The sequence below is a fragment of the Nipponia nippon genome, unplaced genomic scaffold, assembly GCF_047370975.1.
Source record: "Nipponia nippon isolate SJK-2023a ecotype South Korea unplaced genomic scaffold, ASM4737097v1 scaffold_14, whole genome shotgun sequence".
Classification (NCBI taxonomy): domain Eukaryota; kingdom Metazoa; phylum Chordata; class Aves; order Pelecaniformes; family Threskiornithidae; genus Nipponia; species Nipponia nippon.
In genome coordinates, this window is record NW_028262330.1 from 2,533,823 (window position 1) to 2,561,822 (window position 28,000).

Sequence of the window (28,000 nt, forward strand, 5' to 3'; positions counted from 1 at the left end):
TTTGGGATCTGCTACTGATGTCAGGCCTCAGCTGCTCCCCACACACAAAATAAGGCAGACACCAGCAGCTAAGCCACAGCAGCACCCCCAGGTACCCACCAGCACACACTATATCCCCGTGCCAGTGCCGACTTCTCTGCCTGTGGGAAGCCCAGGTGACGCTCCTCTCCCAGACTCATCCTCTTGAAGGCAGGAAGACTTTAGCATCAGTACTTTTATAAACTGCTGCTTGACCCTCCCTGATCAATACTTTCATTACTGGACACAAAACGGGGGAAAAAAAATCAATGACTTCCTGTGGGGAAACAGCATGATAGATGTGCCTAGAATCCATTATTGCAATAAATGACTGCTTGCTCCCAGAAGAAAGCACCCAATATTGCAAATTAAAAAAAAATAAATTTAAAAAAAGCAGTTCTTCAGAGCCAGCTCTTTTGAAAGAGCACACAGGTCCTTCACAGCCTAAACCTAAGTCAGCTCCCTTTAAGAAAGCAGACAGTCTGAAATTGAGATTTATCCGCAGCTTACCTCCCAGGACTGCAGATTCAACTCCTGTCAGATTGTTGAAAATAAAAATCAGTCAAGGGAAAGGAGCGGAGAACTCGCTAGAAATCAGAGGCTTTGAGGTCTATTGTAAAGCTTTCACCAGCCTTCCCTCGGAAGGCCGTAAAGCCCTCAGACACCTTGGGTTCGGATCTGTGCTTTGTATATTGTGAGCAAAAACCCACCCAGACATTTGCTAGCTGCGAAACCGCAGAGGCTGGTGCTTGGAGCCGGGACTTCCCAAACGTGGCCCAGTTCCTCAGCCCTGGGCAGTAGCAACTGGTCACTGCGCAACTGCCCTTATTGAAGGCCTTTCTGTGCCACCGTCAGAAGGAAGCACCTCAGCGAGGATCTGCAGAGGGAGGTACTTAAATTGTCTCTTCTCTGCAACCGCTCAGCAAAGCGGAGGGTGTCTCTGAAGTAGGACTCGGCAACAGTATAGGGATGGAGCCTCATTGCTGAGCACAGAGGAAGGGCAAGGAGCAAATGAGCTACAGCTGCCCCAGACCCTTTGCTGCCTGTACCTCATCTCATCTGGAAGGCACAAGTTGTTCCAAGCTACGGTCTGCAGCTGTCCCAGCCGCCTTCTGCCGAGGGATTCATCCCTTTGCCTTGGCCTGAGCAGGTCCTGGCGGGGATCCCTAACACAGAAATCAGATAACTCTGGCTAAAGCAACATTAAGAAGGGGGATTAAGATTCAGAGTACTAAGCAGTTTATATCACTTTGCTAAGAAGTGTGCATCAGTGATGGGACAGACGACGTGTATTTCCAGCACCCTCTACTGGCTGAGCAGCAGCCAGCATCGAGGCAGAGACGTCTAGAAGGCAACTGCCCAACGCCTGGCTGGCTTGAGGGGTTGTTACCATCTCCCCCTGTGAAGCACAGGCAAAGCAGGGGCCTTCTGGAACTTGTTTATGGGAGCACTCCTCATTCTGTATTCCCCCAGCCCTCCTGCAGCTGAACAGGCCTCTACAGCTGAATCCTCAGCAATACTGCCGAGCCCTGCTACACGGTGCTTGCTTTCAAAGCCAAATATCACTCCCCAGAGGGTGATCGAGAGACAGGGAAGTGTTCACAGTGTTTCTTTACAGCAAGAAAACTTGCCTGAAGTCAGAGCAGCCCAGTGCTACAGGTGAGGCTAGGAAGTTTATGGGGCTCCGATCCACACTCAAGTCACCTCTCTTCTTCTCTGGCTAGAAAAGTGGCAGGCTGATCCAAGGCGGATTATTTTGATAGCCCTAAGTGATTTAAATCTACAAAGGCCCAGAAAAGGCATGCAGGGAAATTAAAAAGTTTTTTCAATTGGACTTTAAAATCAGCAATAATATAGTTCAAAGAATCTTCACTCCTTAAGCCCAGCTGTCCTTCAGAGGCAAGCCTTACACTGGCGTAAAGCTGATGTAATGTAGTGGAAAAAACCAGCCCATCGCGTCTTTGTAAGGTGGCCAGTGAACAAGAGAAAATGTCACTTTCCACAAGAAATGGGGCCTGACAGGCTCAAAACTGCACAACCATGGTGTCTGATGATTTTCTGGCTCTGCACAGCATTTCAAATGTACTCTTTTATAAGTTTCAGAATACCAAACGTTGTAGTTTGCATTTGTATCACATGCAGCAATGAGATGGCTTTATTGCAGTACGGTTACAAGTTCATTCCCTGGCATACAAGAGACATTTAAAAGCAAAAAGACATCTGCCTAGCCCCTGAAAGGGACCCTTTCAGCAGTTCACGTCCCAGCAGCTCTCTTGGTGACCCCCAGACACACGTAATTCTCAGCAGCTGTCGCCAGAAGTCTCTCTCCTTCAGACTGATACTTATGGGGTTCAGGGAAGCCCGAACATCTTATGCTACAACCAAGACGGAACTAGCGAACACTACAGCTGGGCTCTGCTGCTTTAGACACTGGAGATCACAGAGGATAGATGCAGTTCGGAGTTAGGTTAAGGGCACTCAGAAAAGGCACTGACTTACACTTACTTGTCTCAAGAAACCGGGGCCGTAAACTACAGTATTTTGGCTAGTCCTGCTACTACCACGGCGTCCTCCCCTTCATGCACGTTCTGGCCCACCTGGCCCACAAATAGCCTACTTTGTAGAAACACCACACAGGGGGATGAATACAGTCCACAGAGAGAAGGAACGACACTTTTGGGTGGAAACATCACAAACTCAGGATGCAAACCCACTAAGCATGCAGACTTAAGGAAAAGCTGCACACACAACATGCAGGAGGACCTGAAAGGACTTTTGAAACCATGCATCACTTACCTTTATTGAAAAACATGGAAGCCATCTGGCCCATTTCCACCCTCTCAGTGATTTCAAAGATATTGGGTGAGCCACGTCTCTCTGTAAGTTGAAAACAAGAAGTATTTCAACCAGTCCCTCCAATAAAGCCAGAGGCCAGGACATCTGAAGACATTCAAAGAGCTCTAGCAACAGCTTGAAGGACAGTTTGTTCGACTCTACAGCTGCAGAGTCACTGGTCCAATTACTCTGCTGAAGTTAAAGTGTTTTCAAAGTAAGATATTCTCATCTTAGTGACCTAGAAGGAAAAGATCTTTATCGGAGCACAGAAGGTGAACTGAATTCTCAATGAATCTTATCTTGCAAGTGCTAAGGACTTTGAGATGTGAACACATGAAATTAAGGGTGAGATGGACAGGAGAGTCCTGCTCCCCTTGCTGGAGCCCACAGGGACACTGTCTGCAGAGAAGAGGTCTCGGATCCAGTGAAAGCACGAACCAGGTACTTACGAACTGACAGGATAGGTCGTGTCTCTGCTCGCTCGTAGCCATCCTGGAGAAGAACGTCACTGTCAGATACTCCAGAGGAAGAATCCTCATCCTCATCATCCTCCTGGAAGAAAAGAGCAGGCCGCTGCTGAGGTGTCTGCTACCCACAGGCTGTGGCACCACCAGCGTCACGGTCTCACTTCCAGAAACTCAAAGGGAGGTCCCAAACGGCGATGGGCAGGACACACAAGCAAAGGCAATACCAGGGAACCCTCGGCGCAGGGTTGGGATGCTGAGGAGAGCAGAAGAGGGCACTAGCAGAGCAGGCTAAAGTGAGCGACAGGCTCTGCTGTCCTAGCCTAGGTCACGCAGACAGCAGCAGCGTCCAATTCAGGTAGCGATATGTGGCACAAGGAAGTTAGAAACTTCCAGCAGATCTGCAGGCTTGTAGAGCTGGTAGTAAAAAAATCCCAACGTATATAGCCTTAGCTAGTCAGAGCAGACAGGTCTAGCTCCTAACTCCAACCCACTAACATACAGGCAGGGATCTAAATCAGTGCAAACACTTATGCCTCGCATCGATCCAGAAAAGCCACTAAACCCAGGATCCAAAAAGCCACAAGTAAGTTTCAAAGCAAGGACATACTTCAGGACTGTCCACTCCCTGTGATACAGCCCAAGTGGCAGCAAGGACATTCCAGCCTGTCCCAGTTAAATGACCTGAGATCAGCAAGGATTTATAGACCTCAGCAACACTCCAAATGGCACCAATATATTGGCTGCCACCTCTCCACATTCACCGAGCAGCGCTCCTGGGCAAGGAGAGCACAATCAGTAAGAAATGTGAACAGCACAACAGATTTTTCAAAGCAGGAGCAGAAAATCCTGTGTTTAATGAGCAACCCCACAGGGAACTACCAGCCATGTTTTATATGGCAAAGTTAACTACAGTAGAAATTTATTCCTTTAGAGTTACTAATGAGACAAGGCAAAGATGCAGAGGAATCTCAGGCAAGTCCTACAGGATAAAAGAACAGGAGAAAAAGGAAAATTAAACCCCACACGAACCTTGCGTTTTTCCATTCTCTTCCATCGCAGCTGGGCATTTGCAGCAGCCATGGCTTCCACCACAAAGGTCGTAGTCATATAGCTAGGGAGAGAAATTCAACTGATATCAATAATAGTCAAGAACTGTCACTGAAAGGAGACGGAGAATTATTCCCATCTGTTTGTAGGAGCAAACAAACAAACCAAAACAACCTTTTCACCAGCTCCCCACACACGCTGTGGTTTTGGTACGGTGTTTCATCTCAGTTTGCTGCTGCCTTCTGTTCTTAAGATTAAGGTGTTCGAGCAGAACACAAAGCGCAGTAAAATATAACATGCCTTCAGATAGAAGAGGACACTTTAGATATCTGGAAGGCACCCTCCTAGTGTCTCTGTGGGTTGAAGAGGGCAAGAAGACTTCCCCCTCTGTTAGAAAGTGAGCTTCCTTCCTCTTTTTAGGGCCTAGGTTGAACACAGTACTATTCGGAAGCTTAGCTATCAGGGCCTGCGGCAAAGGTACTACGGTCCCTTAAAGAATCTTACAAATGGCATCAGAAGCAAAGCAGCAATACAAGACCAAGGAGCAGATCACACATGCATGCAAACACACTTTGCTGGAGGCCAGGGGAAAAGCTGTCCAGGGAGACATCGAGAGCCACTGATGGAAGGAATATCATTACCTCAGCTAAAAACAGTCCTACAATAAAAAAAACCCCAAACATTAAAAAAAAAAATCAATCTTATTTAAGGCTTTAAAGTGGTTTCTCATTGCTTCACGAACTGGACTCACTTATTAAGCTCAAATGAGAGTTTAGTTTTGCAAGAATAAAAGAAAGCAGCCCTGTCCTGAGGCCCACCTAACAATTTCCACCTAGACTCTTCTTGCACTGAGGGTCCCCAGCGGGCACGAGGAAGTCACAAGCACCAGAACAAAAGCAACAGGGCAACGGAGCTCCCAAAGCACACAGTACTTTGAGCTGCATTTTCTCAGTTTAATCCAGTGCAGTTTTGGTATGCAGGTTTGGAGGTTTGTGCTCTTCTGCTGACCTTGAAGGATTGTCTGCTGGTGCCGAGTTTCATACGCTAAATTTATGCTTTTAAACTAATGTATCTAAAAGGAATTGCTTCCAAAGCTCCCAGTTACTGGTACTCCCACAGTTTACATTTTATCAAGCCTTTGAAGCATATAGCTTTGAGGTGGGGAACGTACAAGCATTACTACAGTCAGTACTGACCACACAGTACCTCTGTACAGCAGCACCTAACAGATCTGAAAAGCACTGCCTCCAATTCAAAGGCACATTCAAGCTGACAGAGCTGGTTACTGACGAGAAAGGGACTTCTAAATTCCATTCTCAAAACAGCAGGAGGGGATTTTGTTTTATTTTATTTTAAAACCGAGCAAGAAGCAAGCAGGGATTCACAGCCTGTCAGAAGATGGCAATTCTATTAATAACCACTCAGACATCAGCGCTGTATCAACAGCCTTCAGCTCCACCTGCTGCTCCAGCAGGAAGACATCTGGGCAGACGCTCCTGGCGAGCCAGGCTGAAAATCACAAAACCAGCTCCAAGGTCTTGAGCAGCAAAGGTGTGGGGAGGGGGAAATAAGATGGGCCCAGCTATATGGAAATTTGTTTTCCTGACACCCTTGCAGCTGCCCAGAGCATTGCCAGAAGCTAAGAGAAAGCTAACGCAACAGGTCTGCGTCACATCTGCAAGTCACAAAGCAGAGAAACGACCCCGTGTCACCTGTGACCTGGTTAGCGTTTCGGGAACTGATCCGTGAGAGAGGCAAGCGTGGGATGTATCCACAGCGAGGACAGTGTCAAAAAAGGAAGCTGGGAGAAAGGTCCCAGAAGACTCTGGACTGGAGAAAAAGCCTTTCCCATCAGTCAGGAAATGGGATGTAGCACCATATCGCAGGCAGTCAGAAAATGCATCCCTCCCGGTCCACAGGCAACACAGCTGCAGAGACCAATTCTCACGCAGCAGAGGGACAGGATCACTCAGAAAAGCTGCAAAAGCCTTAGCAGTGTCCTTACAGCCCCACCCAGCTGAACCCCCAATCCCCTAAAGACACACACTCATGTCCTACCTCATAAATCCCAGGAACATTAGGAGAACGAGGCTGACGAGCCACCCTGCTGTCGCAAAGGCCTTCGGCATGGTTAGGGCTCCTGTTCCGACGATGAGGTTGAACATGTAAACCAGACCAACCTGCAATCAGCCACATAATCCAACATGAGAGTTCGCAGTTCTGCCAGAGATCATCCAAGACACCTCACACATGTACTGATTTAAATGGAGAGAGCAATCTTTGAGCAAGCAGGGTGGGAGCAAGCCCATGCTAGAAATAAATATAGGAGGGGACTGATAACCAAATAGAACAACGTGATTGTCAGCACATCTCTGGAGAAACTGATATGCCTCTCCATTTTTCTGATTATTTTTAAATATTTTTTTTTCTTTCTAACTTTTAAAGTTAGAAAGCATGTGAACTTTTTGTTTGTTTGTTTTCAAATCCACTGCCTTCTACCAGAAGGGTCTACACTGTGGATCGGAGTCTCTTCTTGTTTTCTGACCTGAACCTAAGTAGTGATGACTACGTACATAAGTTGCCTTTCAGAATCTCTTGTTCTTCTCTATTCTTAGTCAAGCAGGAAATATCCAAACAGAATTCTGATTCAAAGCCTGCTTGCCATTTTACCAGTAAGCAGCCGAGCACATTCTGAAGAAGCGGTTTTACTTCTGGAAGGGAAAGAATTTTATCCTCTCTGGCAATGAGCTTTTTTTCCTGCCCAGGGGCAAAAGATATCTGTGTACCTGGACAGGACCCCTTTGACTACAAATTTAGCTGAACTCAAGATCAAAAATTGCCCCAAAGGGGTTTTTTTATATAGTTCAGAGTCTCTCCAGGGGAGAGCCAGGAAAGAACTGTGTCTGAGTACACTTTTCTGAGTGTGGAGCAATTAATATCAGGAGAACTATTCCCCAGAGACCCTGCGAGGAATCCTGCCCTTCATTCACTGACATAAACACAGCAAATTCATCTTTTGACGAGTCTCCCAGAACGATGAAAAAAACCCCAGCCATTGCAGCTTGTAGGAAAGTTCTTTTCATTCAGCTGGCAGAGCTGTCATTCCCCACGCACAACTGAAGTGCCCAGGGCCATGACTCACTCTTCAGTGAAGGACTCTTGAAAAAACACCTCAGGTGATTTTCCTTGACTTTGGTCAAGTAGACAGAGATGAGAGTGGTGCCCGTGTGTTCAGTCTGGCTAGACATCTTCAGGGAAAGAGGAGAGAGTCATAGCCTTTGAGATTAGACTCTAGAAAATTCATGCAACACTAACATAACATAAGAGCAACTAATCCTTCAGGGTCCAGACGTCCCAGTTACCGTCTTGTTCTCTGTTTTCTCAGTTGCGACCTATTTCTGCAGCCTAATATCCAGTTCTTCTAAATTCAGTCATTAACATGGGGATGAAAGTTTTAAAGTATTTGAATGCCAACACACAGATTTCAGGACCGGTTCTATCTTTAGTGATCTGTGAGTTCACTCAGGAAAAAAAAGCGTACGCAAAGCACTGTTTTTAAGAGCTGACGCTATACGAACGCTTGTGGCTATGAAAACCAGTATTTCCAGCAACATGGTAAAACAGTAATTGGTTCTGCAGTTTCACAGGACACCACATCACAAGGAAGAAACATCTTGATTACTGGTTATAAGTGAAGTGGTTTAAAACAAATTACTACAACAGCTACAAATAAGTAAACTTTAAGAAACTCAGAGGAAAACGTTTATATAAAGTAAGAAATGAGAAGCAAAGCGGGACAGTTTCCACATCACAATCCCCCCGTTTATGCTAGCTTCACGTGACAATTGGGTTGATGAAAACATTAGCAAAATACAAGGAAAGCGGGCAGAAGGATGGAGGAGCTGGTGTGGGGCATGAAGCTCTTTTTAACACTTTTTAAACTATACCTTAAGCAGACAGCGTCCCTTCACAGTATATAAAGGGATTTGTGACGTAAAAAAAAAAAAACCCAAGTACAAGCATTTTTAAGTACACTTTGACCTCCATCATCCCTTGAAACACTGAGGTTATGTCTATGGGGAAGCAGGAAATGAAAACACAATGCTGAGAAGAGGATTTTGAAAAGACTTGTGAGCAAAACCACAAAGAGCGGTACTTACATAGGGAGAGTAAAGCTCTCCTGTGTCAGTAATGCCACCAGCCATGGTGAAGAGGGTGGGGAGGCTCGGGAGCAAAGCGAGGAGGGTGTTTTCAACTTCTGTTGCCTTTAACCTAGGGAAACATCATAAAGTTGTGTTAGCTTTGTCGGAAAGAGGAGGAACTCATGAATCAGCTTTTACACATCGGTCTTCTGACATCTGAACAAAAGAGGATTTCAGCAGGACTTTGCACTTCAGACAGGTATACCCCACTCACCGGCAACGCTTGGTTCAATACTCTACTGAAAAGTTCTCGTACCTGTTAAACTAGTTTAAAAGTAACCAAAAGGCCCTGCCCTTTCACAGCACGTGATGATGACCAAACTTCGCCTTCCCCAAACAGCCAGAGGGGCTGTTTCAGACACTAAAACCTCAAGAGGAAGGATGCCTGCCTTGAGGATGATCTCATACCGCTGCTTCTCATGCAGCTACTACTCCTAGGCAGCACGTGCCTCCTGCAAATCAAAGCAGTAAAAAAGCAGCCTACAGTCTCTCCTCGTGATCTCAAGTAAAGAAGTAAACTGATAAATGGAAATACTGGACCCATGGAAAAAAAAAACAAGAAGTTTTGTTACATGTACCAAGGTTTCCAAAGTAGAAGTATTTGGGGAACTTCATGTTGTCTTAGAAAAACTACAGGGGAGAGGGAGAACCCAAACCTTCTGAAACGTTCCAGAGTCAATAAATAATTAGGCGTAGTTGAATTGTTGAAGAGCTTTTACCAAAATCCTCATACTTCTACATATGCTCCAACTTAGCCATACCAACTGGGGTAAATCACCAGCACAAACTTCACAAGCTAAGAGCACTACGGACCAACCCAAACGGTTGGTAAGCCTACACACGCGCGCTCGACGACAGAAGTCACGCAGGCAGCGCAGCGCGCGGTGGCCATCACCAGGCCGGCCCTCAGGAGGGGAGGCCGAACACCTTCTTCTGCAACCGACCTCGACTCAAGGCGCCGAAGCCAAACCCAACAAACCAAGCGAAAGCAACAAGACCACGGGTGCGTAACAGAGACCTCCGGGACGCGCTGGTGCTGGGCACCCACCCCAGCCCCGGAGAGGCCCTGCCCAGGGTCCGGGGCCTGCCGAGGCCTCCCGAGCCCCCCGGCCCTGCCACCCCCCGGGACCCCCCCAGCGGGCTGTGCTGGTCGCCCGACCCGCCCTCCCCGAGGAAACCCCCCCGGCCCCGAGGGCCCCCACGCCCCCGCCGGGGCCCAGCGGCCTTCTCCCCCCGCCGGGGCCTTGCAGCTCCAGCTCGCCCGGGACCCCCCCGAGCCTCACCCCGCATCCTCGCCTATGTGACACCCCCTCCCCAGGCCTCACCCCGCGCCCTCCCTCACGGGGACCCTCACGGGGACCCTCACGGGGACCCCCCCCGCCCCGTGTCCCCCCCCGGGACCCCCGGTCTCTCACCGGCGGCGGCTCGCGCCGGCGGCCCCGCCTCCCTCATCGCGCGGCGGTTACGGCGCATGCGCCGCCCACGGGTGACCCCTTCCGCGCACGTGACCGACTCCCGGGGCGGGGGTGAATGCGCCGATCGCCATTGGGCGCCGGAGTCACGTGGGCGTCGGCGGGGAGGGGAGGGAGGGGGAAGGCGTAGGGGCGGGGCGATGACGCGACGCCGGTCGGGGCGGGGAGGTGGGTGGGGCTCTGCGCGTGCGCGGAAGGGGCAAGCGGCAGGTAGGGGCTCCCCGCGGCCTCGGGGCCCCTCAGCCCCGAGCTCCCCTCAGCCCCCGCTCCCCTCGGCCCCGAGCTCCCCTCAGGCCCTGATCTCCCTTCAGCCCTGAGGCTCCCCTCGGCCTTGGCTCCCCTCAGGCCCGATCTCCCCGTGGCCCGGGGCTCCGCACAGGCCCCGAGCTCCCCTCAAGCCCGATCTCCCCATGGCCCGGGGCTCCCCTCATGCCCGATCTCCCCATGGCCCGGGGCTCCCCTCAGGCCCCGAGCTCCCCTCATGCCCAGGGCTCCCTCCAGTCCTGATCTCCCCTCAGCCCTGATCTCCCCTCAGGCCCCAATCTCCTGTCAGCCCCAATCTCCCCTCAGGCCCCGGATCTCCCCCCAGCCCCGAGGCCCGTGGTGTGTCGGAGCAGGACACCTCCACCACCAGCTGGGTCATGAAGTGTTAAGTGACCCCTGTCAGGGCAGACCCCCAGCCACTCTTGGGCCTCTGAGGGGACTCGGGCCCGATACAGCCCTGCCCTGGGTAGGGGGGAACACGGGGGACGTGGGAAGGTTGCTGCGGGGGGATTGGTATGAGCTGGGGCCTGTCCGCACAGTGAGAGCAGCCGCCGCTGGCTCCCAGTGGGCTCCAGGGCGTGCTGTCCCAGCCCTTGGCCTCGCTGGAGACACGGAGGGGGGTGTTGGGTCTCTCTCTCGGTGCAGAGGCCATGAAGATTAACCAGAACACTGTGCTGCAAGGACAGAGGGTGACCCTGGTGCCATACACTTCTGCACATGTACCCCGGTACGTGGCTCGTGTTCTTCTCTGATACTCTTTGCACTGTCTGATTTCACTTTTTCAAGGGAGTGTGGTATTCGGAAAGGGTGCTGACTTGACAGCTGCAGGGCCCTCCTCCCCCTGGGAACCGCTCAGTAGAAAGGGCACTCGTAGAAAGGCAACCAGTTTTGCCCTCTGTGCCCTGCAGCAGAGATCCCTGGCAGGTCGGTGCTCTTTGCCAGGTCTGCTGACAAAGAGAACTTCATCTGTGCCACTGTGTACCCACGGAAGGGGAATTACCTGGCTGTGAGCGAACCGCCACCAGTTCTCTTGTTCATTGATGTCTTTCTCTAATGACGGTGGAAGAGCAAAACTTCAATGTGTAAAGCCAGATGGATGTTTGATAAATTAGAAGCAGACGTGCAGGCAGTTTGTAAAGCGCTGGCCTGGGCAGCTGCAGCCTCAGCACAAAGATGCCAGTATTAGTCAATTTGTCAGTGTCCGGGAGAGGCTGTACCAATCTCAGTCACTGAGATTGGATGAAATGCACCGGAACTCAATGCTCAGTAGTTTTAAAAACATCAGGTTTGCATCAGGCACTCTTCAGACAAAGCCACAGGACAGACAGACTTGCTAAATTTCCCCAGAGAACACTGATTCCTGTGTTAGATAAGGGAGAGAAGCTTGTGGATACTTTTTAAAGTTGCCATGAATGCCGGGCTAGTGTTTCCAGAACTGTTTTAAGACAGCCTGATCCTTGGAGCGCTTGTGGAAATCAGACTGCGATGCGGTAGCTCAGGCAGCGATCAGGTCCTGGGTCCCGTTGTCAGGTACCACGAGTGGATGCAGTCGGAGGAGCTGCAGCGCCTGACCGCCTCTGAACCTCTCAGCCTGGAGCAGGAGTACGAGATGCAGCGCAGCTGGCGGGACGACGCAGACAGTGAGGATCTTCAACGTTTTCTAAGGGTGGGCGGGTGTGGTGAGCAGGTCCCTTCTGTCCTGTAAAGGGCCCGCACTGGGCTGAGAGCGCCCGGTGAGTGGGCTCTACTTGCTGAAGCAGAGGGGATGCGAGACCTACGACACTAGCTTTGAACTGGCTTTTTGTTTATAGCTGGTATATGCTCAGGGAAGCAGAGAATGTCTGGGGCTGTTGGTGTCCTTTTTATGCAGTTTTTCAATGATTACAGTGATTTACTTCCCACAGCGTTACCCACTGAGCTGTTGCTGCACAGTCAACACTGCCCAGGTCTGGTCGTCGTAAAAAGGTGGAAGGGGGGGTTGTATTTTTCCTTGAGAAATCGAATGACTTTGTAATTACCTGCTTGAGGTGTGCTGACTGAATTGGTTCCCTGGCTTTCCTGCAGGTAGTGAATCACTGCCCATAAAAGCCTGGTAGAAATATAGTGAGCTGCAAAATACTGAGGCTGGCAAAGACCTCAGTCTGGAGCATTTGTCTCAGCTGGCATTAAAAGCCTTACTGACAGCAGCAATAATATGACTAGGTGAATCACTAGGTCTCAGTTTCTTGTGCACCAAACGATTCTTTGCCCAAACTTGCTGCAAAGTGAGACAAAGCAGAGAGACCTCAGTCATGGGGTGAAAGTTTCCCTGCTACGTAAATAGGCTGTTTCTAATCTGGGTGTCTACATCACCCTCACAACGTTTATTTTTCAGAATATTTCTTATATTTCTAGGGATGGAAGCAGGCACGCTTGGCATGGGAGGCCCAATTATTAGCTCTTCCTCACTGTTAATGTGTGGAAACTGTTCTTCCTCTATTGCATGCCTTTAATTTCATCCTCCAGTAATTTGTGAATAATTGTCAGCATGCCCTGAAAATGCTGCTGCGTTTTTGTTTTCCCCAGAGTGCACCTTCATTGTGCTGGACAGGGAGCGGTGGCCCGGGCAGGCGTGTGCGGATGAGGACTGCATGGTGGGGGACGTGAATCTCTTCCTCACTGACACTGAGGATCCGACGTTGGGCGAGATTGAAATTATGATTGCAGGTCAAATACTGCTTCCTAGCTTGGGCCTCTGTCACCGTGGCTAAAGCCAGCTGCAGACATGTTACGTCCAGCAGCTTTTTATTGTCGTTGCCTTACCGTGGCTGTTCGGCCCTGATTGGCATCCTTTGCCGGTCTGGGTCACAGCCTCTTCCAAAAAGTACCCGGCACGGCTGATTTGTCTTGCCTAACTGGACGCTGACTTCTGGGGCGCTCTCTTTCAGAGCCCAGCTACCGAGGCAGAGGGTTCGGCAAGGAGGCAACTCTGATGATGATGTCCTATGGTAAGGGTGGCTCGGGATGATGATGTCCCATGGCACGGGAACGGGAGTACGGTCGGGATGTGATCTAGAAGCCCGTATTCCCAGTGAGACAGACTGGGTAGTAAGGCATCCATCTGCCCCAGAATGTGGCAGTCGAGCAGGTGATAGAAATGCTTCTTTTTCTGATTCCTTTTGCAGGAGTGAGAAACCTGGGGATCACCAAATTTGAGGCTAAGATTGGTCAGGAAAATGAAGCCAGTATCTGCATGTTCAAAAAGCTTCATTTTAAGGAGGTGCGGTAACAGCCCGTCTTCTACCCAGGGAACGTGAGCAGCGGTTGCCCTCTGACTGGGCTTGAGCTGGTTTTCCTCTGTATGGTACAGGTTGCTGTGAACAGTGTTTTCCAAGAGGTGACGCTGAGGCTGGATGTCAGTGACCAGGAGAGACAATGGCTCCTGGAACAGACAAACCACGTGGAGGAGAAGAGCTACGCTGAACTGAAGCTGCCAGCTGGGGTGCTGGAGACCTGAGAGACGCATCCAGACACTGGCCTGGTTTCCAGGGAGGAGCTGGATGCCGTTACGAGGTCTGGGTGTGGAGGACACCAGCGAGCCCACGCTGCACTTGACTGTTTTCATCTGTCTCCTTTGGTTACTTTGTCATCTTGTCAACTTTGCGCCTTGTTGCACCGGCCAGGAATACTGCCTGAAATTTGGACCTGGAGAACAGCCACTAATTGACAGGCTTGACTAGGGATGACTATAACCTCAACACGCTGTTCCAGCAGAGCCTAAAATCACCAGCAGTTAATTGATTCCTGGTGCAACCAGTTTCTGGACAAGCAGCACCCACTGTTCCTTCTTCCACTGCCCTTAGAGGAGTCATCAGTCTGACGGAGGCAGTCTCAGTGCGCTGGTCGCTTGAATAAAAAAAACCAAACTGACAAAAATCGGAGGTTTCCCCAGAGCTATCTGGGAGTGAAAGGGTGGGTAGAAGGCATAAAGGACAGCAGAGACTCTTTGAATCCTGTTTTCTGGGGTGTGGCGGGTTGCAGGGGGACACCGCCAGGTCCTGGAAGCGAGATGGCGAGGTGTGGGTGAGCACAACGAAATGGCGAGCGCTGTTAACATGATGAAAATTAGCGATATTGGCCAACGGAGACTGGAGCAGAGCCACCCCATGATGGCCATGGAACGGGGGGGACTGGCAGCTGCGGGAGGCTGCTGAGACAAAGCCTCTTGCTGAGTCTCGGGACCACGCTTTGGCACACTGCTGCCTGTTAGGAGTGCGGACCTGGAAACCTCCGGCCATCGGTGAAGGGATAGCGTGCTCCGTTGTACCAGGCTGCTTTTATGAAAGCGAGGAGGAGGAGAACACAACTGAAAGGGGACGCAGTCTCTCAAGGACTCTCCTCTCTCAGGACTTGCTCTGCTGAGCCTGGAGGCTCCGTTTGCTGCTCTCCAGTAAGATGAATGAAGGGAAAAATAGCTTTTACTGGGGGCAGATACCTTCAGGGCGGGAGTTAGCCAGCTGGCCTCCGCTGTGGTAGAGCGAGATCCATTCCTGAAGGAGAGGCACTTGCCTGACTCCCACTGGACACGTTTTATTGCGGTTGTTGAGCCGGACCTTTCCTGCCCCGCGCAGCACGCTCTGCCCAGCAGGGAAGCTTGCTGAGAGGAGAGGACAGAAGAGGATAACTGACGCTCCTGCGTGTTTTCCCACTGCAATAGCAGCCATAATGGCTAATTCTAGACCAGAAATTAGTTGCGGCAATTACAAAGTAGCAGGTAATAGCTTTCAGCTTTGCCCAGGGGTGTTTTTATGGGAGATGAGTAGACTCTGGAATTTTTAGCGTTGCTCCGCCTGTATTTTTAGGGCCTGGGGGTTTCAGTTTTCCAATTTTAGTTCATTTAAATACATCATTCCTGTGACTAATATTAAAACCAAGCGTGGGAACAGCGTATCACGGTATTTTAAACAACAAGTATTTAGTGTGGATTTAGTTGTAGCGAAAGCTTTGCACGGTAATGAAGCGAAGAGCGGCTCTCCTTCCAGCTGGGATTACGGTGCCGAGGGCTGCTAATCCTCGTGCTCTTCGTCACCTGCTGTAGGCAGGAATGAATTCTGTCCCCCAGAACGCGATTTGCGGAACCTGCCGGGTAAACTGCTGGCTCTGTGCTCCTTCCGTGGAGCGTTTCATCCCTCTGCCAGAGGAGCAAGGTCGGACTGGCAGGAGAGACGTAGCTGGGGTGGGATTTGCTTCCCTAAAAAGTGACCAAGGTGGGAAAAGTCCTTTCCTTCAATCTCTGCCGCCAGGACCGAGGGGGGCACAGTGAAACCGTGCTGCCCGCCGCGGCTCCCCGTGCCCGGCCGGTTGCTCTGGAGCCAGCAAGCGCCCCGCTTGGCATCCCCGGTCCCTCGGCAACGCCAGCGCGCTCCCCCGCCTCCGTGGGCAGCTGGGAAAAGCCTTCGCCCTGGCAACCCCAAACAAAGTTGGGTCTGTCCCCGAGCCACCGCCCTCCCCCGGGCTGGGGGGGCCCGGCGGGGCTCAACCGGGGTTCCCACAGGGGACTGGTGCCCAGGCTGCTCGGACCAGGCAAAGATGCAAAAAGGCACTCCTGGGACCCCCCGGGCCCCCCCGCGGGCAGCCCCAGCCTGCGGCATCGCACCCCGTCCCAGGCAGGGACGCCCCGCTGGCCCCAGGGGGGTGAGGGTGGGAAACGAGGGGACAGGGGCTCACCTCCGCTCAGCGGTGCCGCCGCAGGGGCTGCGACGTGGGAGGACGAGGCAGGTTGAAATGGGCTCAGCTTCCAGTGGGGAGCGACAGCCTGCGTGTCCCCCGCAGGGCTGGTGGCACTTTGTCACTCGGGCGTCATTTGAGCTGCAGATCCAGCAATTGAAGAGGGACAAGCAACCCTCTCCCCACCGACCCCCTGCCTGCGGTGCGCCCTGGGGCGCGGGCTCACCCCAAACCCCCCCGAGGGGCTGGGGACAGATTTGGGCTGCCCCCAGCATTCCCGCCGCCCTCCAGCCAGGCCAGCAGACACGGATTAGAGCCTCCCACCACCCCGGGGATTAGAGCCCTTTAATCACCCCCAGGCATTAACCCGCACTGGGACCAGCCGGTCCCTCCCCGACCCCCCCAGCCTGGCCCCGCTGGGTGCTGAGGGGGCACCCAAACCCCCCCGGTGTCCCCCACCACTGGGAGCGTTACCTGCCTCTTCCCCCAGCCCCGGCAGCACGGTGAGCCCCAGCGAGCTCCCGCGGAAGGATTTAGCCTTCAAGCGGACACGTGAAGTCAGGAAGGTTTATTCCAGTAAACAGAATTTCTCTTGAGCTGGACAGTACGACAACACCCAATCGCAAAACACAGAAACATAACATCCACAGGAAGAATTTCCACAAAATACATTTAAAAAAAAAATAAACAGTGTGATTAGAAAACTCTTATTTTGGAAAAAAACATGAGTCTATTGAGAAGACTTTAAATTACACAGTGTCGGATTCAAACCCTGATCGGCCCTGTCTCCAGGAGTGAGCGGGAGCAAAGGAGATAATTATTGCTTACTGTGCTGGCTCCGGACACCCTCTTCTCTCCCAAAACAGCCCCGGGGCAGGGTGCTGGGGCTCCCCGCTGTGCCGGGCGCCTGCGTCCCTCCTCGCGCCCGCTGGGACCCGGGGGCGAAGGGCCAGGGTCATCGTGGACGGAGCTTGCCAGGCGGGGGTCAAACACCCCGGGAGGAATCGCGGGGGGCGGGCAGGCGGGGTTTCTAAAGTCACTAAAAGCCTCAGGTTTTGCAGTTAAAGGGTAATTTGGAGGTGGGGGGGCTCAAATGGAGCTGGGGTTTGGGGTGGGGGAAGAACCAGGGAACAGCAGGGATCAAAGCATTGGGTCACCCCAAATCCCCGATCCCCCCTGAACCCTGCCTGTGCCTACGGGGGCGGGCAGGGCTTCGAGGCAGGGCTGGAGGAGCACCCCGGGGACGGGCTCACGGGCGGGGGCACCCCGGCACCCCCCGCCTCTCTCTAGCCTAAAGCCACCGCCCAGGACCCCGCTGCGGGGACGCTCGCTGGCCGCTGAGCCCCGTCCCTCAGGTCAGGGTGGTGGGGGGCAGCCCCGCGGCGGGGAGGAGGGGGATGCAGGAGAGGTGGGTGCGAAGCCGGGGGGGCGGGTGGACCCTTGCCCCCCTCGCTCCCGTCCCGTGGCCTTCACAGGTTGCTGAACAGTTCGTTTTTCTTGCTCCAGTCCATCTGGGGTGCCCGCTTACTGGTGCGCTTCTGGTGCGCCCGCTCCTTGGCCACCGCCAGCGGGATGTCGAGGTCCAGGAGGGAGCCGGATGCCGAATGGCGTTTGTCACCCCCCTGTGTGTCGGGCTGGGGGACGAGAGGCTGCGTCAGCCCCGCCGTGCCCCCCGGGACAGCCCCGCAGTGGCGGGGATCAGCCCAGACCCCGCTTTCCAGCCACCGCCTCCCCCCGGCATCCCCAGCCCTACCTCGCCGTGGGTCTCGCCGGCGTCGGGGGACACGGCCAGCGGCCCGGGGCTGGACGGGCTCTCGGACACCGAGTTGGACCGCGGCTCTCCGCCGTTTTCCTGGGGGGAAGCAGGGAGCGAGCATGAGCGGGGCAGCTCCAGCCCTGGGGTTTGGGAACGGCCTCCGGAGCTGCGAGTCCTGCCCAGGGGGCTGCAAAATCCATCCTGCCCACACATAATCCCCCGTGAGCTCCAGGCTCGTAAATACCTTCAGTGCAGCCCATCCGGGGCAAGGAAGGATTAAACCCCAGCCTGACTGCCCTGGCTTTAGTGGGAGGAGGAGGAGGAGGAGGGCAGCTGCAGGGATGGATGCTACTGTCCCACAGCGCGAGGGCTCCCAGCCCTGCAGTGTCGTGAGGATGGAGGAGGAGGAAGGGCGGCGTTGCGGCCACCTCCATGACACTCAGCCCCACAGGCAACCCCTTTCCTGGGGGGCACCAGCTCCCGGTCCCCTTCCCGCTGGCACCCGCCCTTGTGTGGCAGCCTGGGAGCACTGCAGTCCCTGGCGGCATCGCCCGCCCACGGGCAGGGGGGACACCTAAGCAGGCAGGGTCCCTGCCCACACACCGGCATAGAGGGATTAAAAGCAAGATGAGGCTCTCTTACCTTCCCTATATCACCATTGGCAACTGGTTCTGGCAAGGGACCTGCGGGGTGAGGACACGGGTGCCGGGTGAGGATGCGTTTGCTCTGTCCCCTCCAACCTGCCCCCATCACCGGGGGGCACGGCACTGCCCAGCGCTCACCCAACGCTGCCCAGGGTCTGGCCGGCTCCCCAATTTTTTAACCCACCCCTCGCAGCCAGCTCCGCAGCACGGGGGGATGCTGCTGGGCACCAGGTACATCCCTGTCGTGACAGCCACGACATGGAGCCCAGCGAGACCTCCCCGTTCTCCTGGGGAACACCGCCACACAGCAGGGAGGGGGCCACAGCCGAGCCCAGGCTGCAGAGGAGAGCAAAGGGTGGCTGCTGCCTGTTCGCTCCCCGAGCCATAAACCTTGCCAAAGTGCAACCGGGGCCATAAACCTGCCTTCCCGCAGAGCCCACGTCAGCCCCACCGCCCCGGCACGGGGCCCTCAGCCAGGCAGGGAGACGGCAAAGCCGGGTGGCCCTGCTTGGCCTCCACCTCCCAGGGCTCGGGGACTCCCCCAGCACCCCCAGGTTCGGTGACACAGAGGTGGCACAAGCCCCTCGCCCTGCAGCACAGCCCCCAGCCCACCTGCCAGGTGCTCCTCAGAGGGCACCACCTTGCACTTCTTGAAGAACTCATCCGTGAGGACGTCCACCACCAGCAGCCTGGTCTCGTCGCCGCCCGCCTTGATGGCTGCCACCACGTCGGCGTGCTGCTTGCCCTCCATGCACACCCCGTTCACCTGCGGGCATGGCACCACGTCACCGCTGGAGCCAGGGACCATCCGGCCCTTGGGAGCTCCACGGAGGGGCCGGGTACCAGCCCTGGTACCAGTCACAACCCCAGCACGGCCACCCCACAGCCCCCGCAGGTATCCGCAGCCTCGCAGGGATTAGCGGCGAAGCCAGCAAAACCTCATTAAAAGCAGATTTTCCTCCGAGTGATTAGCACAGGATCGTACGGGCAAAGCTGGCAGGGAGCGTCTGGCAGGGCACGGACCTGGGGCTGGCGCAGGAGATGGGCAGCACGGGCAAGGCACAAAGCCCTTGTGCCATGGCGTGGTCCCCAGAGACCCCAAAGCTTTGCCCCAAAAGAGGCAGCAGCCCCACGCCCTGGTGAGCAGCAGGGTTGGGGCTCAGCCCGTCCTTGCCCTCGTGGGTCACCATCCCGCCTGGCACAAACCCTGTCCCTACCCCGGTCACGGCTGGTAGCAGGGCTTGGGGCCATCGTGCACCTTGTCCTCAGCCTGCCCCACCCCAGGGACAGCCCAGGGACACTCCTGCACCAGGCAGGGGACAGTGCTACCACTGGTTAACCCACAGCTGGCTAATTAGTGCTTAGCCCCAGCCCTCTGCGGTGCTGCTCCCCGCCACCCACCCGGCTGCGCCCCTGGGTGGGGACCGGCAGGCTGGCACGGGCCGGACGGCTGCACCGTGAGTCACTGCCGGTGCCAGGGACACTGCACACCTTCCCGGCAAAGGACACCTCCCTCCCCGGCACCGGGATGCGAGGGAGTGCAGAGCTTTTCGGGGAGACCCCCCCTGCCCCGGCATACCTCGATGATGCGGTCCTGGGGTGCCAGCCCCGCCGCCTCGGCCGGCGAGTCGGGGTCGACAGCTCGCACGTACTGCCCCGGGCGGGTCTTGTCGCTGTGCAGGTTGAAGCCGTAGCCATTGGGACCCTTCTTCATGTGGCACAGCCGAGGCCGCAGCTCCTCCTGCAATGGGGACAGCCCATGGGAAAGCCGCTCCTGGACCCCCCAACACCCAGGGACAGCACTGGGACCACCAGACGTTTGCTTGAGTGGCAGGGACATCACCCTCGGGTGGCCACCCGCACCCACAGACACCTCGAGTTGGGACACAGGGTGCCCTAACAGCCTATGAACCCAGGCTCTAGTTAATTAATTAGGTGCAGGGCATGCTAATTGCAACAAAACATTAAGGCAACATGTTATCATGTCTGTCCCTAGACCGCGCTCTTCCTTTTGGGATCAGGACTGCAACTGCCACGTGAAGGTGGAGGAGGAAACGCAGCCCAGGCTGCTGGGAAGCACCCCCACCCCTCCCAGGAAGCCCTCGCTACCGGAGAAGCCTCAGCCAGGGGTGCAGATCCCCTCCATCACCCCCTCACAAGCTCCAGCCCCCCTCCACGGCAGATCCAGCAGTGGGACCAGCGGGACCCCCGCACCCCAGAGCGGCTCCCAGCTGTTGCTGGTGGGGAAGGGGCACAAGGAGCTCAGCGGGGAGGCAGACGGAGCAGCCCCGATACCGAAGCACGCCCCAACGCCCCAGCATGACCCTCCGGGATTGCAAAACAGAGAAACCAGCTGGACCGGGGCGGCGCGACATGGGACATTCACCTCTCCAGGAGGCAACACCCAGCTCGTCTGTGCCTGGATTCACCCCGACCTGCGGATCCGCCAGCACCCGGAGCTGGGGAACCCGACCGGGGTAGCCACGGGCCCATTAACAGCGCGATTCCCCACACTGCAGCAGCCGGGGAAGCAGGAGCGTCCCCAGGAGTCTGGCAAAAAAGGAGCTGCCTTTGCTTGCCCAGCGGGGAGCGGGATGCCCGGGAAGCACCAGAGGAACCGGGAGACACGAACCAGCTGCCTGCAGGCAGCGCTGTCAGGACTGCTCCCACCCCAGCACCCAGACACCACTACCACGTATTTATATATAAAATGGTTTGATCCTGCCTTGACCACCAGCTCCTGGGCTTTGGTAGGGCTCTCCCAGCAGCCAAGCCGCACTCGAGCTCTTGATATATTCCTCACCGGGGGCTTTAACATTTATTCTTTTTTCTGAGATTGTCTGTTCTCCTTTGGTACCCATAGCATCACTGGGGACATGCACTGCAGGAATTTCCCCTGCTGTATCCGCACCGTGCTGCTCTTCACCCCCTGTACAGCAGGCTCCCTTCTCACCATGAAATCCCCTTTGCCCCCCGCCAGGGAAGCCTGGTCCCCAGGGCGCTGTCACCCCGTGTCTGGCAGCACCGCGGTGGCATGGGTCCCGCATGGGCCAGGGTGACGCATTTGCAATCGCTAAGCCCAATGCTGCAATAAAACCCCGTCCTCTTGCACAACGCCTTCCTGCAGGGTTAAAGCCGGCTGCCGCCCCGGCACCGCTCACCAACGCCCTGGCGCACGCAAGCGCCCAGCCGGGTCTCCAGGTGAGCGAAGGTGAGCCCGGGACACCGCGGCACTGGCAGTCACGCAGGACCCGCTCCAGCCGTGGCCCGGCCGGGCGATGCCTGGTGCAACAGCCCAGCTGCACCCCCAGGAGCTGGTGGTGTCTCCTCCGCAGACCGGCAGCGGGTTCCCGGGTTGGGTGGAGGATTGCGACACCTCGACTTCGCCCCGGCCGCCCCTCAGTCCCCCCCATGCCTGGGTGGCAGCAGCTTCACGAGGCACCCAGGCTGCTGCGCCTTCACCCTCCGCCCAGGCAGCACCCTGGGGACAGCAAAGACCCAAAACAAGGCCAAAAAACAGGAGCTGGTGGAGCCTGGAGGAAGGCAGCAGCTCCCGGGGTCCCTGCCCCGGCCCAGCCCCGGGCAGGGGGTTCGGGCTCTGCGAGCACCCACGCTCCCGGTGCCCTTGGCAGCACCGCAGGGTTGCTCCACGCCGATAGCTCAGGACAAAGCCAGAGGGAGCACCCGGCGAGCGGCGCTGGCAGCGCTCCCAGGCGAGGAGGAGGAGGAGGGAGGACTTTGCTTCCACCCATACCAACAAAGGCTCGGCAGCTTGGGCTCCCCGAGACACCGGGGCCATGAATTTGGGGGGGGGGGGGGGGGGGAATAGCCTTGCAGGATGGACAGATGCCTCAGGACAGGGGGACAGGTCATGGCAGGGAGGAACCAAGCCCTCAAAGGCAGCCGGCGAAGGCAGGAGCACCCAGTGCAAGGGCAGCCCAGCCGAGCCGTGACCTGGCCCCCCCAGCATCCCCCCGCCAGCGGCTGGCAGCTCCTCCAGCCCAGTGTGCCAGCCCGCCTTCGCCCTCCCCAAATCCCTCCTGCCGGCAGAAACCCTGTGGGCAGCCACCATTCCACCTCCCGGACAGAAAAATATAATCACATCCCATCCTCCAGCGGCCATATCCTGCCCGTCCACAGGGCAAGCACGCCGCAGCACTGCATCCCTCCAGCCCCAAATTCCTCCTGGCCAAAAAGGACCGGAGGGGAGAAGGTTTGGGGTCAACACCCAGGATGCGGAGAAGCCCGGTGGCTGCAGGGCCGGGAGCTGGACAGCAGGAGAATGGAATTATCCCTAATTCCTAGAAGCTTTTGCATCCTCTCCTCCAACGCCAGCAGCCCTCCCGCCGCGCTGGGGCCCAGATTAGCCGGCAGAGCCTTGTTAGGAGCAATTACAGCCTCCGGTGGGGAGGGCAGCAGCGGAAGCCAGACTCAGCACCCAGCACGGGCATCCCGTGCCACCCCTCTCCTCTGCACCCAGGGGTGGCAGAGGGACATCTGCCCGCAGAGATGCCCACTTGGGATGGGGAGCTCAGCAGCATTGCATCCCTATTCCTGCCCTGGAACAGGACTTGGGGCACCTCCAGACCCTTCTTCCTGCAGGATTGTGCCGGACCATCCCAACCCAGCACCTTTGGCCACCCAGCAGGACCAGCAGCCCCAGGAACACAGGGACCCCAACTGCACGGTGTGCCAGGACCTGCTCCCCAGCTCCCAGCCCCCCAACAGCAATTTCAGGATAGCTTTTGAAGCCCCAAATCCCAGGCAACTCCCCGCAGCCCTACAAGCAGCAACAAGCCCGTCGGCAGCAGCATTCCCAGTTACTCAAAGAGAAACACGATGGCTCCGGGGACGCCCAGGCCAGCAAATTCACACGGGTCCCGAAATCTGGCGCACGCATTCGGGCTTCACACAAAGGGGATGCAAAGCAGCCTCCTTGCAGCATCCCTGTCACGTCCCGTTTGACTGGAGCTGCTTTTCATGCAGCTGCCTTGAGAGGAAATTTAATTCATTTCCTAATTAGACACCAGCTACCCCCAGTGCAACGCTCCCAAATGGGGGGAATCTGCTCCCTGTTACACCCCAAAACCCAGCCCTGGGAGGCTCACCTGGGTTTTACAAGGAGGGATGAGCGTTGCTGGCAGGGAGGGCTCTAATTTAGCATTAAATTTGCAAGAGGGAAGCCGGGGGCTGGTAGCAAAAGCCTTGCCCTGGTAAAAGCAGCCCCAGCCCATGCCAGGGCGCTGGGCTGGCAGGGGCCAGTGCTGCTCCGCTAACGCCATGCGGTTTGCATGAAACTTTCTCAAGACACTCCCGAGCAGCTGAAGGCTCCGGAAACGCAGGCGGGGGGAGGACGAGCTGCCACGGCTCCCGGCCGAGCGCTGGGGACCGTCCCCGCGGCGCAGGGCCCCCGGAAGCAGGGCTGGCCCCGGCGGTGTAAAACCGTCACCTCGCAGAAGAGGGGTGCAGGGATCAGCTCCCCATCTGCCTCCGGGGAGGCTCAAAACCTCCACCCCAGCATCCGGGGGGTTTGCACGCCCAGGCTTTTATAGAAATAAGAAGGGAGCCCATGACGACCCCCCCAAAACCTCCTCAGCCCCTGGCCAGCACTGGGGGCCACGGGGGTGTCCGAGCCCCCTGGCACAGGGGGGTCCCGACCATGCAGGACCCAGCAGGGTTTGGAGAGAGGTTGGATCCTGCAGAAGGTGGGAGTTGTTAAACCCTCGCTCGGTCCCAGGCAGGGTGAGGGCAAGCGTCTCCAAGCTCGTTACGCAAATAAAGGCAAGTCTGGCCTGGTAAAGCAAACAGGACTCTGACACATGCAAACCACCCGCAGCGATCCCGGGGAATCCCACCAACGCGCGGGGCTGGGATGGGGCTGTGGGGGGCTGCAGGGGGATGGGGCAGCAGGCACCGGCTGCCAGCCAGCGGCCGGAGAACAGGCACGCCAGTGTGCTCCTGGCTCGCCGGAGAGAAATCCCTTTCTGCCCGCTCTGGCTTGGCTCGGCATCCCGCCTGGCATCCTCCCACCCCACTCAGTGGGTGCCCGGCTGGGGCGATGTCTCCAAACCCGCCTGCCTTCGCTCTCCTGCCCCGAGCACCGGCCCCCGCCCCAGCCACAAGATTTCCTGCTACCTGTTGAGAAACCATTCAGGGCTGTGCAGCAATGTCACCCGCTGTCACCCGCTTCCTGCTCCAGTGCAGAGAGAGAAACCGCCTGCGGTAACTCTGCCCCGGCTGTGCCCCGAGCCTGCCCCCCCAGCCCCTGGGGCATCTCCAGCCGGGGCTGCCCCCCCAGCCCCTGGGGCATCTCCAGCTTCCTAGGTTCTTTGCACGGCTCCAGCCAGCGCAGCCCCTGCAAGCAGGTGGCCGCCCCGCAGCGTGTCGGGGCCCTGTTCCCCCCAGGGGACTGCACGCCTGGCAGGGGATTCGCCCAAGCTACATTAACTACGTCCTTTTTATTTTTCCGAGCCCATGGAGAGATCTGGAAGTGGACAGCACAGCACAGACGGGCTCGCTGGCCCCGGGACATATGGGAGGGCAGGCACGCTCCCCCCGCGCACAGGGCCAGACCCGAGGGACCAGGGATGCCACGGAGCAGCAAATGGGGCAGAACCTGGTTGCTACCACCTGAACAGCCCCATCAGGGAGGTGCCGGTGCCGGCGCGGTGCGTTAGCCAGGCACAGATGAGACCAGGGCCCTGCAGTGGATCAGCCCAACTGGGGGCAACGGGCAGCCGGCACCCGGCTAAAGTCCAGCAGGAGGCACAATAAAAACACCTGATCCTCAGCAAAACCCTGCGTGACAACAGCTCGGTGAGGCACCAAAGTCCGCCTGGGGCTCGGCGCTGGGAAGCCCCATGGCCCCAACCCTCGGGCGCTGGACTTTGGGAGCAGGTCAGAGGAGCTCCCCTGCAGGTCCCCACCCCGGGGACACCGGGAGCCTGCTTCCCAGGAAAACCAGCCACATCCCTGTCGTAACAGCACACGTGCGTTTTTGCTGGGTAAGTAAAAAGCAGTGTGATCTCTGGCAGCCCAGAGCATCTCTTAGGAACGGCTCCGGGCGAGAAAGGTCAGCTATTTCCCAATTCCTCACCTTTCTGCATCACTGTATTTGTGCAACCGCTGACTCCCACGCACCGCTTAAGGCCGACATCCATTAGTCAGGGTCTGTACGTGGGGACCGACCGGCAGGATCAGTCCCCCCGGCCTGGGCAGGGCTCCGCCACCTCCGCTCCGCAGCAGAGACCGGACACGCTCGGCGCACCAGTGACTGCCGCCCACACCTGCAGTCACAGCCCCCAAAAACACCCTCAGCCACAGCTTTTTTTTGCTGTATTTTGGAGCGGGTTAACGCCAGCCGCCCTCAGCCCTGGGCGAGGGCTGCAGGTCGAAGCTCGCCACCGCCCTCGCTCCCTGTTGCTTTTCCCACCCGGTTTTACCGGCCCTGCAGCACAAGGACGGGCCAAAGGGCTCCGGGACACGATGGGCTGCTCGGTGACGGGTCCAAACAGCCCCGTGCACCCGTATTAAGCAAAAATAAATTTAAAAAAAAAAAAAAAAAAAAAGGCAAAGCAGCAGGGCCCGGTGCTCCTGGGGGAGCCGCGTTTAAAGCAAAGCAAAAAAGAAAGAACCGGGCGCCCGGGGGGGACGCGGCGGCTGCGGCTCCCGCTCGCTCGGACGGACGGCAACGACCGGGGCCAGTCCCGGGAGGTCCTGACCCCTCCCCCCCCCGAAAACTTTTCATCGCCCCCCCACCCCCCATTTACCCGCCGGCCGCCGCCGCTGGGCTCCCGCGCCGAGGGCTCCGCCGGCTCCGGGGCCGCCTGCCCGCCGCCCGCGGGGGGCTCGGTAGCCGGTCCGCCCCGCTTCTGCAGCTGCTCATCGGCCACCGGGTCCACGACGAGGAGGCTGACGGCGCCGGCGGCGGCGCGGATCCGCTCCACCACCTGCTGGTGGCTCTCCCGCTCCACGTTCTCACCGTCCACCTCCAGCAGCCGGTCCCCGGGCCTCAGCCCCGAGCGTTCGGCCGGTGAGCCCGCCTCCACCAGCCGGATGAACTGGCCCGGCTTGCCCTTCTCGCCGTGCAGGTGGAAGCCGTAGCCGTCCGGTCCCCGCTCCAGGCGGCAGAGCCGGGCCGCGGGGCCCTCGCTGCTGCTCATGGCGGGGGGGAGGGGAGGGCGGGAGCGGCCTCGCCGCCCGTTCCCGCCACCGGCGCCTCTGCGCCGCCGCGCCCCCGCCCGCCGATTTTATACCGAGGGGCGGGGCGCGGGATGGGCGGCGGCCAATCGGGGAGCGGGGCGGGGCGAGTGCGGCCAAACAAGGCTATCTGTGGGCGGTGCTATGTAAATATAGTGGGTGGGGTTATGTGAATTAAGAGGAGGGTGGGGTTATGCAAATGTAGTCCCGGGCACGGTGCCGCGGGGGCGCCCGGGTCCTGCCGCCGGCAGCGGGGCCGCATCGCTCCCCCCGGGGCCGCCTCCGCCTCCCCCCGCCAGCCCGCCCGCCCCCGGGGATCGGCTCTGCCCCCCTCGGGGTCACCGCAGGCTGCCCCGGCGGCGGCCGGAGACCGGCGGGGTGCTCTCCGCTCCCCTCCTGGTTCTCCCGGGGCACGTCCTCCCCATCCCCTCGCCCCGTCCTCCAAGGCCGCCCCCGCTGCCGGCCCCGGTGCTGACGGGACGCTCGGAGCTTCCAAAGCGAAATAAAAAAACTTCAAAGTGAAACTGCGTGGGAAAGCGGCACGGGAGGCCGCCCTCGCCGGTAACCGGCTGTGCGGCGGCAAGGGGAGAGCAGCCCCGCTCCTCCGAGCGGCCCCCGGCCCCTGCTCCGCACCGGGGGGCCCGAGGAGCCCCAGGAGAGTGGGGAGGTGGTAGAAACCCCGGGGGGATTTGCCCTGAGCCGCTCCCAGCCTCCTCCGCTCGCCGCCTGGGCAGCAGGAGTGGCTGCAGGGGGGTACGAGCCTGTGGGAGCCTCGGGTTTTGGCTCGGCCAGGGCAGCGAGCAGAAGCCCGGGCTGCTCGGCCCTGCGGCGGGGCTGCTGGTGCCGGGCAGAGCTGGCGCCTGGCCCCCGGGATCGCCCTGGGGAGGGTGGCGTGGCACCGTCAGTGTCGCTCCCCGGCAGCCCTCCGGGCCCGGCTGAAGTTCAGGCCGGCCAAAGGTCCCCAGGGCAGCTGGGATCACGTTTAACCGCGCCGCAGCCAGGTGAGCGAGGAGGTGACGGCAGCAGCACGCCACAGGACACGTCCCTCCCGGGCAGCTCTGCACCGAACCCTGCTGCGGGGACCCCAGCGGCCGAGAAACCCCCCGTGCGCTGGGGGTGGCCGCGCTCCGGCTCCTCGGTCCCGGGCTGGGAGCGGAGGGTGGGCTCATTTGTTTCCTCCACTCGGCTGAGCATTTGCCCGTGGCCGCTCGGCCCTGAGAAAGGCGGTGGAGAGGAATCCCACGGCACCAGATGCCTGTGGAGAGGAAAACCAGGGCAAGCGTGTCGTGATATGGCCCCAGGACGGGGGGGGGGGGTCCATCACCTGCGGCATCACCGCGGCACAGCCCTCCCCTCGGCAAGGGGTCTGCGAGCGGCACGGCCCCACGAG

The 28,000-nt window shown here is 57.4% G+C and overlaps 3 protein-coding genes across 13 annotated transcripts in view; 1 reads left to right on the forward strand and 2 right to left on the reverse strand.

The window, feature by feature from the left end:
* SLC38A12 (solute carrier family 38 member 12) overlaps positions 1–11,744 on the reverse strand; it is a 47,308-nt gene extending 35,564 nt beyond the window's left edge. For 3 of the 8 annotated variants that reach the window (XR_015703129.1, XR_015703128.1, XM_087750450.1), the window contains exons 1-6: positions 11,306–11,743; positions 8,528–8,639; positions 6,426–6,547; positions 4,350–4,431; positions 3,303–3,405; positions 2,815–2,895 (exon numbers count right to left, since the gene is read on the reverse strand). Coding sequence is in view for 6 of the 8 variants with exons in the window: in XM_087750450.1 (XP_087606576.1) it covers positions 2,815–2,895; positions 3,303–3,405; positions 4,350–4,431; positions 6,426–6,547; positions 8,528–8,639; positions 11,306–11,343 (538 nt within the window). In the remaining 2 variants the exon portion in view is untranslated. Of the gene's footprint in view, positions 1–2,814; positions 2,896–3,302; positions 3,406–4,349; positions 4,432–6,425; positions 6,548–8,527; positions 8,640–9,147; positions 9,272–9,984; positions 10,079–11,305 lie in introns of those variants that run through there. The other 5 variants (XM_087750451.1, XM_087750453.1, XM_087750454.1 and 2 more) reach the window with 5 other exon arrangements.
* Positions 9,311–15,227, forward strand: NAT9 (N-acetyltransferase 9). 4 transcript variants are annotated; one of them, XM_087750461.1, is made up of 7 exons: positions 10,195–10,209; positions 10,951–11,032; positions 11,836–11,945; positions 12,871–13,011; positions 13,233–13,292; positions 13,470–13,564; positions 13,655–15,227. In XM_087750461.1, exons 2-7 carry the CDS (start codon positions 10,956–10,958, stop codon positions 13,799–13,801), a joined length of 630 nt encoding a protein of 209 aa, XP_087606587.1. In that variant the 5' UTR covers positions 10,195–10,209; positions 10,951–10,955; the 3' UTR covers positions 13,802–15,227. The 4 variants fall into 4 exon arrangements, with proteins under 4 accessions (XP_087606584.1, XP_087606587.1, XP_087606586.1 ...); XM_087750460.1 differs by lacking the exon at positions 10,195–10,209 and adding an exon at positions 10,230–10,251; XM_087750458.1 differs by lacking the exon at positions 10,195–10,209 and adding an exon at positions 9,311–9,572 and having other exon boundaries at positions 11,755–11,945; positions 13,470–13,797.
* Positions 15,228–16,564: 1,337 nt separating this feature from the next.
* Positions 16,565–26,613, reverse strand: NHERF1 (NHERF family PDZ scaffold protein 1). Its single transcript, XM_087750456.1, has 6 exons — positions 26,181–26,613; positions 19,991–20,152; positions 19,024–19,177; positions 18,410–18,450; positions 17,765–17,863; positions 16,565–17,645 (listed from the first exon to the last, which is right to left on the reverse strand). The coding sequence occupies exons 1-6, from the start codon at positions 26,571–26,573 to the stop codon at positions 17,481–17,483; spliced, it is 1,014 nt and encodes a 337-aa protein (XP_087606582.1). The 5' UTR covers positions 26,574–26,613; the 3' UTR covers positions 16,565–17,480.
* Positions 26,614–28,000: the final 1,387 nt, after the last annotated feature.